This window comes from Bactrocera latifrons, unplaced genomic scaffold, assembly GCF_001853355.1.
Source record: "Bactrocera latifrons isolate USDA-ARS-PBARC rearing strain unplaced genomic scaffold, ASM185335v1 scaffold_646, whole genome shotgun sequence".
In the NCBI taxonomy this organism is placed as follows: Eukaryota; Metazoa; Arthropoda; class Insecta; order Diptera; family Tephritidae; genus Bactrocera; species Bactrocera latifrons.
In genome coordinates, this window is record NW_017537319.1 from 43,326 (window position 1) to 57,723 (window position 14,398).

A 14,398-nucleotide genomic window follows, 5' to 3' on the forward strand; every position below is an offset into this window, starting at 1 on the left:
ACTAAAATTGTGCGTACATATGCAACATCTATGGTCTGAATAAGTGAAAATTACAATTATTCAAACGCAGTCAACCGGCAACATTGTACTTCATAATATATGATGTGCTTGTACGATACATTTCATAAATGTTAGTTTTAATTGTTTATATCGGTATCTCAATGACACAAGAAATATTTAGCCCAAAAAGTTATGAGTTGCTGACATCATAACATTTGGGGAATTACTTGATCAAAGCAATGAGCACTGAATAATGGTATTGGAAGATAAGATAAAAGTCCTATCGGTACTTTTTATAATCTGGTGTTCGTCGTGTATTATTCGTTTCCAAATTTTTTCACAATCTATACAAAATTTTATATGGATAAATTCTGAAGTGCTCTAAGGTGTGGCAAGTTTTGTGCATATTGTTTATTGAAATCGTTGAAATTGCAAGTGCTGCAAATTAATGCTAATCTATCAACTAAGCTTAAGTAATTAAAATTAATTCGATATTAGAGGAAAAAGCTACGGAAAATGGCACCGACCTACGACAAAGAAATGTTCAACATGGTAATTAAATGTGCAATTTTGAAAAATGGTGATCCAATATAAGTGATATGCTACTACATATTATGTATTTTTATATTCGTTCAGTCTACAAGTGTTAACAAGGCATTAAACCCTATGGAAGCCCCGCTCAAAATGAAGCACGCTCGTTTCATAATTATAACAACACATCGCGTTAAAGAAGCGAAATCCCTATGGATGATTTTCACGCGACAGCCACTAATGGAAAATAGATTTACGGCATGGAAATTTTGTCACCTACTACATAAGGTGCTACGAGAAGGGCACGCCAGTACTGTTAAGGATTCACTAATGCATAAGAAAATGATTTTGGAAATGGGAAAATTGTGGGGACATTTACAAGACGGTGTTGGAAATTGCATACAAGCCTACAGTAAACTAATTGTAACAAAATTGGAATTCCATGAGAAAAATATTTTGTTTCCCGGTTCTCTGCTGATAGACTTCAAAGAAATTGAAAAGGCTGCTGTCGATGATATCAATATATAGTAAGTTTTGAATTAACATTGGTTTTTGTGCTATATTTTAAAATAGTGTCCCCCGAATTCGCTGGATTCGTACGGATAAGGAAGGTTATCCCGATAAAAAATATCTATAAATACTTATATAACTGCTGCTGACTTATGGTTTTTGAGATATTTGCAATTAAAATTCAAAAATTCTACTTTTTGCCTCTTTATTTAAATAACATTAACGCTTCAGCACCGGTTATGAATTTTATATAATCCGGCTTTTGAATGAATAAATACATTTTAATCAAAGTTTTAGTGGATATAAATGTTAAAATAAAATCTAAAAATCATTATAAATCAAAGCCATGCACATTCAATAATTGAATTTTTCAACTTTATATGCAAATATCTCAAAAACCTTAAGTCAGCGGCAAATCTGCATATATGTTTTTTCTTACTCTAATTCTTCTACTTTAAATCATCATAAATCTACATTAAATTGTTTAAATAGATTTATATTATTGGTAACTCATTTATAGTTGAAAATATAAAATTAAACACTTTTATTGATAGAAATTAAGAAGTTATTTACAAAAAATTTTCCAAATTATACAAATATCATTTTTATACCCAGATCCTACCATGCTTGATGATCCTTCCAAATTCTGTCCTTATATGGAAAACTTTATTATTTAAAGAGATGTTTACACAAAAATTTTATTTGCCTTTTTGGATCTATGTATGGGATATAACTGTCATACAAATTGAACTTTCAAAATCAAGTTTCTTTATAAGTTATATTTCGAAATTTTTTACCCATCTGTAACAACCTAGTAGACTGACACCTAGCTTAAGGTGTAACATAAAATGTTATGGATTAAACTAATATCTTTTCTCTAAGTTTTCAGCTTTGTGTTGAAATTTTCGACTATTTAGATGAAATTTTAGAGGTTCAATCGCGCGTATTTACTTCCATCAATACATATCGCATGTCTTCCATGACACCGCAAGGTCAATGCCGTCTAGCACCATTAATTACGCTCATACAAGATTCAAATCCTTTATATGATTTATGCGTACGAGTTATGTTCAAGTTGCACGATAAGCTGCCAAATGACATTTTAACCGGACACCGCGATCGCTTTCGTGAATTATTTTTTAAAATCAAAGCATTTTATGACAATGTACGACCACTACAATATTTCTCAGATCTGATACAGGTGCCACATCTACCAGAATCAGCACCGAATTTTACATCTAAAGTTGATTTCGGCAGTTACGTGCCACCAGTAATGTATGTACAACCCGATCCAGAGCCACCGATGGAAACATTAGTGGACACCAGTATTTCCCAAGAATCAATCACTACACCTACACCTACTGCTACCAGAACGGAAATAGTTGACAATGCCTCGCTGCAAAATACTATTAGAGATTATGAATATGCTTTACAAGAAGTCCAAACCGAACTGGTAACGCTAAGACAGAATGCCGAAATGCAGGAAAGAAATTATGAACATGAATTAACACGTTTGCGTAATGAAATAGCCGGCTTGACTAGCGAGTTGACACATTCAAAGGAAATTTGTACAAATATACAGGCCTTGAAGGACAGTCTGGAGCAGAAATTAATCGAAACTCCGATACTATTACGTAAGTTACACTAAAAAAGAAACATTTGATTGAAATTATTTAAATGTTTTGTTTTCTAAACGCCATTCAGGAACATATGCCTACATTACCGTAGAAGTATTATTTATATATTAATAATAAATTATTAATTGCGCTAATTGCCAAATGCTTTAGCATGTCATACAATTGTAATGTTTTCATATAATTGTGGTAGCTCTTGATAAATATGAATATACAAATTACAAGAATATCGAATATTGAACTTAATTTAATATACATATGTACATGGATTGTTTTGGCTACATTTAAAAGTTCGGTCAAGCTGTATCTGAAAATAGTCAACTAATTGACAAATGTTTTCGACAATATTTTTGTAACTAACAACTTTAATAAGTACAACTTAAAATGCTGTAGAGTATATACAGAAATGTTTGCTTCACTTAAAACTAATCGAATATATATTAAAAGTGTAATTTGGCAAAAGGGATCACCGTAGCAAGAGGTACCTGTGGGCTAAAGGACGTGATGCCTTCATCAAATTGGTTAAATGTAAATATCTCTTAAAGCACTTAAGCAATAACAATCAAAATCCCTCACAACAAACACCCCTACAGACACTGTAAACATGGAAGATATCCCTGAAATTGGAAGATAACACTGTTCACTCCCCATATAACGGTACTGTTAGAAATTTATAAAAAAAAAATGTCAACCAAATTTTGTACGTTACATTATTCTCACATTCCCATATAATAGTGCGTAAATGGGCGAAATCGGATTGCAACCGCATCTGCTTCCCATATAAAACAATTTAAATTCCATCTGATTCTTTCAGGGTACAAATAAAGCACCAAGTAATGTAGCAGAATAAAACTTTTCCTGAACAGTGGTTTTGCAGTATGCAATCTTATGACCAGAAATTGTCCAAATCGAACCAAAAATTTTTAAGCTCCTGAGTACCGAATAATGAAAATAGGATGGTTGCACACTAATTAGCACAACCTCCCATGTGTACTAAAATTAACAGAAAAAAAATTAAGGGAAAAATGCAAATGTGTGTATACAGATAATGGTATGTCTTCCCAAAAACGGTAAGAGATGATTTTCAAGCAAGTTCTGTCATGCTACAGAATCAAGCTTGCCTGTTCTCTACACTATGGAACTAACACCATACTTCGGAGAGCAACCCCACACCGTAACACTTCGACCGCCGAACTTACCTCGTATACTTTGGGTCAAATTCTTTATTTTTTAAACTTTGACATCTCCGAAAGTTGTTTTACGAGTCGTTGTCTAACAGTCCTACTGGCAATGTTTTCGCCATATCCCTCGTTCATTGAACCTCGTATTTATGAGGAATTTGCAAACGGATCTTTAAGCGTCTGACGAAAAATGAGGGAATATTCTCTATTTATGGTCTTTTTGCGTCTAGAACTCGTTTTTATTTTTTTATTCTCACTATAATATCTGAGAGCGGTTCGAATTTTTTTTCGGGAGCTTCTAAGGCAACGAGCAATTTCACTGATATTTTTCCAGTCCCGTGTTATTAGTAAAGATAAAATTGGATCGATACGCCCTCAATATTATAATACATATGTATAATGAATATAATAAACCGAGTTAACACCGATGTGCCAGTTGTTTCTTCTTTTCACTATTTGGCGACAATTTGAGATACCGTGCGCTGCCGGGTCCTTTTCCACCTGACCTCTCCAACGGAATGAAGGTCTTCCTCTACTTCCACCGGCGGGTACTGAATCGAAAATATTTAAAGCTGGAGTGTTCTCTTGCATCCCAATAACATGACCTAGTCAGCGTAGCCGCTGTCTCTTGATTCGCTGAACCACATATAGACAAAAAAGCCCCTGAAAATTGTAATTAAATACCCCGGGTAAATGATATTTCAAAAAAAAGTTGGTAGGACTGACCTTAACTACTATTGCAAATATGAGCACGATMTGTCAACCTGTTTGTTTACAGCAGCTGCCTCAATCGGTAAACCTCAGTAGTGCGTTACGAGTTTTACAATGGATAAATATATCGAACAAAGAATTTGTTTAAAATTTCGTGTACAGAATCGCTGCGAATATTGAAAAATGCTGGATTCAGTTTTATCAAAAACACAAGCCTACGAGTGGTACAAAACATTTAAGAATTTTTTCCTCCAAACTGGCCATCCCAAAAAAAAGGCTTATAAAAATTGTTTCGAGGACTGGAAAAACCGTTGGCATAAGTGTATTACATCTGGTGGGGATTACTTTGAAAACGAAAAGTAAATACTGCTGAATAATTAAATATTTGGAGTTTTATTTGCAATTTCCGGGTACTTTTTTGTCACTGCTCATCGTTCCAACTCTACGGTACTCGCTACAAAGAACCATAAATCTTCCGCAAAACCTTTCTATCGAACAAATCTAATCAGATGATGTCTCTGTCCATGCCTCCGCACCATATAGCAGGAATTGAATGATGAGGAACTTTTAGAGTTTGGTCTTTGTTCGTCCGAGAGAACTTTGTTTTTCAATTGTCTACTCAGTCCAACCTACCTGTTGGCAAGAGTGATTCTATGTTAGATTTCAAGGCTGATATTGTTTTGCGTGTTGATGCTGACTCCAAAATAGACGAAATTATCTGCGACTTATGATTGTCAACAGCCAAGTCGCGAATGCGATGACTGTTTGCTTGATGGCAGGAGATATTTAGTTTCATTCAAGTTGCAAGCGTATAAAATGTTCGGTTGACCCGAACTTAACCCTTCCTTACTTGTTAATTTTTTACGTTTTTTATTTTTGTTTGTATTACAGAGAAGGCAACAGAGGAGGAGCAAAAGGCGAAAATTTCAGAGGAAAAGTTTAGCAAGTTGAAAGCAATGTATACACAAATTAGAGATGAACACATTAATTTATTGAGGCAGGTAAGACAGAAAAGAATCCGTATATGCTGATATAAAATATTTAATTCTGGACAAACTTCGTGTAAAGACTTTTTCATAGCGACTTTGATCAAAGTATTCTCATAGTGGCATAAATAAATACTAAAAAATACTGACAAACTCTTTTTTCTGATACTACAATAAATTCTTATACATCTATATTTTCCGAGCCGATGGATATCTTTTTTTTTGGATAACAACCTTTCAACTGAATTTTTCATAATGACACAAATACTGAAGAAATATTATCGGTGTCAAAGCATAAGTCGTATAAATATCCGAAGATTTTAATATTATGTATATAATTCCAAACATGTTATTTACTGAAATAATTTTGAACTCTTATTTTTAACAAACGACTGTAGCTATTTTACATTAATATCTTGTAAACTATTTTTCCTGATACTACAATAATTTCTTGATACATATTTCATTGATAGATTTCCAAAACCAATAGATATCTTGATTACATTTTATAATTTTTCGTAGATAGTGTACTCACTTGCCGATCACTAGTTCTGAAATATTGTAACCTAATTTATTTTCAACTACTACATGAGCCACTCAATGCACAGAAAGTATTCTAATAAATTTCCGAGGGTAACTAAGTCTAACAAAAAACCTTTATCAACCATTCTGATTACTCTTCGCTTAATATCATACCGTTTTCTGATGACATTGATTCCTGGGTATTATTTAATTTTTTAAACATTAAAAAAGATATATAATATTAAGTCGGAGACCCTATAAAAAATTTTTATAAATGACCACCATAACAAGCTGAGTTGATTTAACCGTGTCCGTCTGCCTGTATATATGCGAGCTAGCCCATAATTCCAGTAGTTTTTGAGATATCTGAAATTTTGCAGATCCAGTTCTTTACAATATCGAAAACATCGATTTCGGACCACTTATTTAGCTGCTGACCACACGACGCTACTTGAGAACATATATGAACTACTGGACTGAATTAAACAATAGGTGGTGTTCTCTCCCCCTTGCTGTTTAACAATCGTAACCTGACGATTGCACGATAATTACGTTTTGCAATGGAATCAATGGCATGAGCTCAAAAGTAACGCTTTCCCTAACTAAATCCCCATCGACCACTAATGGGACGAAGGAGTACAGACTTGATCTTAATATTGCAGTTCATGCGTTAAAATTCCGACGGTCAATAACCCTAAGGTTTTAGGAGTGACATTCGACAACTTGCGCTCCTCCACTCCTCATATGACCGCGACTATTGCCAAACCGCAGAGACGCAATAAAATCCTTAAGTCGCTAGCGGACAGCACATAGGGAAAATACAAAGAAACGTTGCCAACATACAAGACAATCAGTCGGCCAGTCCTTAACTACTCCGCATCAATATGGTCGCCTGGATGCATTGAAACACAGATGAGGAAGTTGCAGACTTGTCACAACACTGCACCCCGGACTACAACAGACCGTCTCTTGTGTCGCCCAACATCTGCAGAGTGAGGCCCGTATGCTCCCAATTAAAAAGCATAATGAACTTCTCTTCAAGCAGTTTCTGTTGGGGTGCTTTCATAGAAATCATCCCTGCATTCACCTGCTTGTAGCGAAACCGCTTCCTAGGAGCATCAAGAGGCCCTTCCAAATTACGTCGACGACATAAAACAATACACCGACCACACTTCGGACGCAACAAACTTCATACATGCACTGCCCGCCCAGCATCCCAGTGGAGCCATAAGCACCTTATCGACTGCCTCTCAGTGAATGGCGTACTTGGTGTCAAACCACCACCTATTACGGATGACGAGCTCGAGTTGCCGCGAGAATCGAGAGTGATCCTTCCGCAGCTTCGTTCTTAATACTGTAGCAGGTTAAACTCCTATTTATCCATATCAAATATGTTTCCACCGTGCAACGAGTCCCCGCGGGAACTGCGACGAATACTTTCTAAGCTGCAGTGTTTTTGTCCATTCGGACGACATTACCTAGCCAGCGTTGCCGCAGTCTCTTAATTCGCTGGACTATGTCGGTAGTCGTATGTCTCCTACAGCTTAATATTCCATCGAAAGCGTCTTTTCACGGGTCTTTTTCAAGATTGAGCGCATGGTGAATATCTGGTCAGTTGTTGATTTTCCAGGCCTAGAACCATACAGATAAAGTCCAATCAGTTTGTTGACGGTGAGCTTTTATCCTTCACCTAATACGCTCAACAAAATCTTATATGCGATCTTGAGGAGTTTTAGCCATAGTGGTTGGCGCAGATAGTGGGGTCTCCCTTTTTGTGGATTGGGTAGAGCACACTTGAATTCCAATCGTCGGGCATGCTATCGTCCGACCAAATTCTACAAAGAAGCTGATACATGCTCCTTATCAGTTCTTCGCCCGAAAATTTATGTGTTTCGCTTCCCTCTTCAACTATGGGTATCTATCCCATCCCAGACGTGTTGTGGTTGGTTGTAATGTTGCGAGGTAGGCAACTACCTGTCTTCTCTCCTTGATGAATTTTCCTATGCTGGAATCTAGTACTACAAATAACCATATTTCGAGCCCAGGAGTAAAATTTTTACATTAAGTACAAATGAGTCAAAAGATATATTTTGAGCTGCACCAATTTAATAATACTCTTAAGACTAACTTAGTACGTGGATCTTACTGCTTTTTATAGTAACTAGTATATTTACTTATTACTAGTTGATAGCTTACATGTTATATATTGTTTTCCTAGATACATTTCCTTTGTTCTAACATAAGATGTTTGTTTGTTTAGGATATTTGGATAAGTGAATATTTTAAGGAATACGTTCCTTAACTCCGATGAAGTTGATAAGCCTCAATCATCATGGAGGCTGAATTTACCGACCGCTCTGTCAAAGATAACTTCTTTTTCCACCCTGGCGTTAAAGTCGTCAAGCATAATTTTGACATCGTGGCGGTTGCAGCGCTCATAGTGACATCTTTGGTAACATCATATAGTACTTCTCTTCCGTCGCGGCGTGGGCGATATGATGAAGAACGTCGCTTTGTTGCGGTTTGTGGGTAGACGTTCATCCACAGAGCTGAATGAATCCCACCATGAATCCCCCACCGAATTCGAGTTCTTTTATATGACCACTGATGTACTACAGCCACAAAGACCTACTAGTCTCAGTCCCTGATACGTCCATCACAGTTCTTGGACAGCGGTGGTGTCGCCCTTTACTTTAACGAAGACATCAACTAGCTGGACAACGGCACCGTCTCAATTAAGGGACCGGACAATCCAGGTGCATGGCATTAAATCTTAATCCTCAATTCGTTTGCCATGGTCGTAATCAAAAGAGGAGTCTCTGATCCGAGACTGTTGTTTCCTTTTCATTAGGGGCGTTTTTACGAGGCAGGTCCCAAACCCAGTGAACAACGCTGTGGAGGGGTTGTTCGCCTTCTCACTTTAGCTTGCTTTTAAACGGATATTTTTTTTTGCCTACCCACAGATACTTAATCTAACAACGGAAGTCGTGAGTTGCTTGAACCATATGTAAAAGAATCCTTTCTGGCCATTTCCACTTGAATGGCACCCAGTGAAGAACTTCTATCTCCACTCCAACATTAATGCATCCTCCAACATTAACATTACCTCATCTAATATTTTGATATATGTGACTAGATTCATAACGCTTTCACTCAAGAGTTTTGGATCACTTCAACTATGTGAAAAACTACCCCCTGCCATGATTTTAGCGTCGCCATATTTGACGGTTTTATTGCAAATCAATCATTTAGCCACGGACCAGGAGGCATCTTTATTTTCAAATTCATGTTTTCCTTTTTAAGAATTTGAGTGGACTTTTAGTTCTGAAACAATCGCCTAAGAGGAATTGCACTATTAAATGACACCTTTAGTTCATTGTGGCCCTGACTAATGTAAAAGGATTAATTTTGCCACTAGTGCAATATATTGGTATTTTCTGCAATGGGTGTTCAGCGGTTTCCTTCAGGTGTTTTATTGTTATTTCTGTAATTTAAACCCTTTTCTATGGTCTCCATAAATAGTTTTCCTAGTTCCTTAATTCCTTCTATCATTTCCCCCTGTACCTCTGCAATGCTTTCCTTTATCCACTGAAGACAAATCCAATGGTAAAATTAACTAATTCAAATTTCTGCTAAATTACGTAACTCATATTTTTAATAATTTTCCGAGTTTTTTAATATTCAAAATTATTTAAGAAAGGAAATATGTAATCCTTTTTTGGGGAAAGCAATTTGTTATCCGATACCTAGCAATGCTGAACGTGAATTGCCACTCATATTATTTTGTGAATAATTACACTGCTACAATGAATAAATTATTTAGAGCGGACCACTATTGCATATAGCTGCCATACAAACTTACCGATTAAAATCAAGTTATCGAAGCTTTTGTATTTGTGAAGGGTGCAACCGAGATTAAGCTTTTTTCTTCTTTTGTTGGACAATGTTCCAATAACAACAACTACCTTTCTGATGACGAAGATTTTTAATTTTTACTTTTTTTCAAATATATTTTGTAGATTTATAAAATTCTGAACTTATATTTTACAGCAAAGCGAATCTACTAAAAATTTAAATCGAGAGAAACACATAAACACGGAATTGCAAGATGAAGTGAGCAGCCTCAAATCACAAATAAGCAAAATAAAAGAAGAACTTGAAAAAAGTGAAAAGATCAGCACAGAAAAACTTGCGTTAGCAACAGAAATCGAAACGGTGTCGCAGGATTTTCAAAAGCTTCAACGGGAACACGAGAAATTAAGAAAGGAATATGAAAGATTTTCCGACAATAAAAATAGCGAAATTGCGGAATTAACAGTTAAAACCGTGCAATTGCAAACCGAATCAGTGGCATTGCTTGAAAGTCAATTGAAGATGGCTGAACTTGAAGGAAAACTCAATACAATGAATGATACTTTCACTAAAACACAAATGGACCACCGTGTTATGGTAGAAGAATTAAAGAGGGAATTAGAAAATAAAAAGGACAATATAAGTGAGCTACACGCAAGACACGAAAGGGAGTTAAAGGAAAAAGTTAACAAAATCAAAGAACTTGAGTCGGATTTAAATAACGTAGAACAAAATTTGAAGGTGTGTATGAATGAATATGCAATTTTTTTGCTATGAATATAAAAGTACAGTATAGTAGTAAATAATTAACGGTGATCCATTTGGAGGTTTCCTACTTAAAAAAACAGAAACTTCAAATTTAGTGGGGAATGTTTATTGTCATTCGAAAGTACATTATTTTGCATTTATTTTTAGAAAATTATCCATTTCAAATGTTAACCATAGTCAACATGGTCTCAGATGGTTCATTGGTTCAGTAAAATTTTCGACGACTCGTTGTTGTTGTCTTCAATGGGTCGTTCGAACATTTCGACTGGCAACCGGCGAATGACACGTGGGAAGTTTCTCTCCAAGTTCTGAATCGAAGCGGAATTGCCCGCATAGGCTTTAGGCTTTACAACGTCTAGCTTCAATTTCAGCCATTAAATAGTCGCTTATCATGGCGCGATAACGGTCGCCATCATTTTTGAAGAAATCGACACCAACTTCCACGGCCTTCCTGTGCACTCTCAGCTACGACTGTTGTATATTAGCTACTGGACGTAGTACGCTCAGTAGAGATGAGTACGCTCAGTATTCGTTTATTTTGACCATAAGTTGAGCAAATCGTGCGAAACAGATTCTATACAGAGCGTAGATTTTGATAATAAAGTTGAATGCTTTATAAACTTTGTTCAGACGTTAGTCTTTCCATGATGAAATGTCAAGCAATACTGAAAAAAAATAATATGACATCCTGACACTACTCACGGCTGTTGAAAAAAGCACCTTTTCTTGGATCACCCGATATACAATATATTCGAATCATACCTTGAGTGTACAGAAACAGAACGGACGGGGATTTATAAAGTTCCTCAAAGCTAATTTAGGATTTTTACTACTATTAAAATAACTACCATTTTATATTTATAATGCCTTCAATTCTGTCACTATTAATTTCAGGAAAATGAAATATTTGTAGCAAACCTTGAAATAAAGCAACGAGCAAACATCGAAAAACTACAAGAATACCAAGAACAAAAAAGCAATTTGGAAGCCAAATTAATCGCAGCCAGTACGGCGATAGAAACGGAAGTTGAAGCAAGACGAGAAAGCGAAAGGAAGTATGAAGTTAAACTTAATTCGCTATATCAAAAAGTATTAAATACCATCGAAGTCGCAACCGAGGCAAAAGTCAACGAAGCGAATCAGCCAAATTTCGATAAGACAATAAAATTGGTAGGTGATATGGAAAAAATACTGGAGCAAACGAGCAACATTTATGGAAAGTTTGTTGAGAATAAACAACATATTGACGATGTCACACAGCTGACAATATTTTTGGGTTGTGTATTTATAATGCTACATGAACAGTGCCTATTGATATATAACACAACCACCGATATAGGCAAAGGAGAAGGCAAGAAAAAATAAAGACTAAATGCGCAACATATTTAGTAATTAATATAAATTATTTTATATTTCAGATATTTACAATCAGATCAATAGCGTTAAAGACCCGTTGCTCACGCTCTTCCAACAAATTAAAACTGTCGAAGATATAACAAAAACAAAACATTCCATTGCGGAAACAAAGCAAAAACTAAGTGCGTTAAAAAAATCAGTGGCCGAACTCAATAAATCGAGCAGTAATCATGTGGAGTTGGGTGATTTAGTAGAAAATGAGTTAGCCGAAATGGACAAGGCCATCGAGGAAGCTGCTGAGAAATTTGTAGACCTACTCTCAAGTGCACGATCCAAAGATGAGGGTATAAAATTAGAAGTGAACGAGAAAATTCTTGACGCTTGCACTTTCCTTATGAAATGCATTAAGTTGTTAATAAGAAAGGCTAAGGCTTTGCAAGAGGAAATTGTGTCGGCCGGAAGAGGTGAGTTCGTATTATAGAAAAATGTGTCCAATTTCTAGTCGAAGTAATGTTGAGTACCTCTGTGCAACTTGCTGTGTTGCCTTATGAAACCTTTTAATAACTTTTACTATAACCTCAAAATTATTGAAGTGTTTCCTTAAGTGAGTATAGCTAATTTTGTGTGCTCAACTAAAAAAACCTGTAATTAAAAATTGCAGTTAGCATAAATAATCATAGTTTGTTTTTTTCAAAAGAAAAAAGTCGTCCTAGTATATTTGACTAAATTATTAAATTGAAAAATCACTATTTGCCACAAAAAATTTAAATAATCTACTACATGGGTTTAGAACGAATGTATTTAAATTAAATCTTGAAATATTTGAAAGAGAAATTTTTATGAAATTTTGACGATTGGAATTAAGTTTTTATTTATTTATTTTAAAATTATATCACTGTTATTTATATTTATTATTTTTTTATTATTAATAATTTTCATATTTGTTGGTTTTGTTATACAATTTTTTATTAAAATTATCAATTTATCAATTAGCCAAATATTTTCCAAGCTCAAGATTTTTAACTGAAACCGTATTTTTGGGACACAAATATAAATCAACGTGTCAGCAATAAAACAATTTTTGGTCATAATGAAATTATAAATAATATAAATATATGTGACCTGGTCTACGGAAAGGGGGCTTAGGTGTCAAAAAGTCAATTTTCACTTTTGAAACTGGCGAAACGAGTTGTTTATTTTTAACAGCTGTTTCCCAGAAAACTAGTTTTCGCACGTTAGCTCCCTTTTCGTAGATCAGGTCACATATACTTATTTTTCCATAATTTGATATGGGTCATTGTCCTAAGCAACGGTAAAATCTACTTTCAGAGCAACGTTTTTTTGTTATAATTTTTTTTATTTATAATTGGTTTTATTATGAAAATTTTTAGTAATTTTATCCTTTTATTTTTCATACAAATTTAAGGCATGTATTGTTCAAATTCAAAATTTACAACTGAAAACGAAAATTTTGGAACATAAATTTAACGTACTCAGCAATACTAAAAAAATTTCGTTATTATAAATATACATCTTCCCATAGGCACCACCTCGATTAAGGAATTCTACAAACGTAATAGCCAATGGACGGAGGGTCTGATATCGGCCTCAAAGAGTGTTGCAAAAGGTGCTAATCTGCTCGTCGAAGCCGCTAACAAAGCCATTGTTTCGGAGTCAACACAAAACTTTGAATTAATCGTTGCTGCGCAAGAAATCGCCGCCTGCACTGCTCAATTGGTCATCGCAAGCAAAGTTAAAGCGCCCAAGGAGAGTCAAAAGCTCGGCGATTTAACAAAAGCTTCGCGGGATGTATCACAAGCGACAGGACAAGTCGTTGCTACCGTCAAGGATTGTAATCAGTCACTGGAACAGCTGCAAGAGGTGGACTTCACGAAATTAACATCGTCACAAGCAAAAACCATGGAAATGGAGATACATGTCAAAGTTTTGGAACTGGAGCAAGCACTGCAAATGCAACGTTTGAAATTGGCGTCTTTTCGACGCAAGCATTACCAAAATTCTGACGATTAAATTTAAATGATTTATGTATATATGCGTTTCTTTTTTATCTACTTTTGACAATTAGATTAAGTTGTACAGAATTGTTTATTATACTACTATCGTATACGTTAAAACAAAATATATTAAATCAAAGAGAAACAAATATACTTTTGTGTGATGGAGCTAAGTGAAAGAAATCGAACCAAATTATACATTGACAATATTGTGTCGCATATGAAAGTGTTTTGCCGTTTAATTTATTTATACAACATACTTACTTACAATCATATACAGAATCTTTGTTTTCATTCATACTAAAAGTGTATAATGCAGTAGGCACTCATTA

At 35.2% G+C, this 14,398-nt stretch overlaps 1 protein-coding gene across 1 annotated transcript; it reads left to right on the forward strand.

The window, feature by feature from the left end:
* The first annotated feature begins 109 nt into the window (after positions 1–109).
* Positions 110–14,380, forward strand: LOC108975424 (huntingtin-interacting protein 1). Its single transcript, XM_018943899.1, has 8 exons — positions 110–552; positions 637–1,058; positions 1,924–2,675; positions 5,459–5,568; positions 10,126–10,668; positions 11,590–12,046; positions 12,114–12,515; positions 13,595–14,380. Exons 1-8 carry the CDS (start codon positions 517–519, stop codon positions 14,080–14,082), a joined length of 3,210 nt encoding a protein of 1,069 aa, XP_018799444.1. The 5' UTR covers positions 110–516; the 3' UTR covers positions 14,083–14,380.
* The last annotated feature ends 18 nt before the right edge of the window (positions 14,381–14,398 follow it).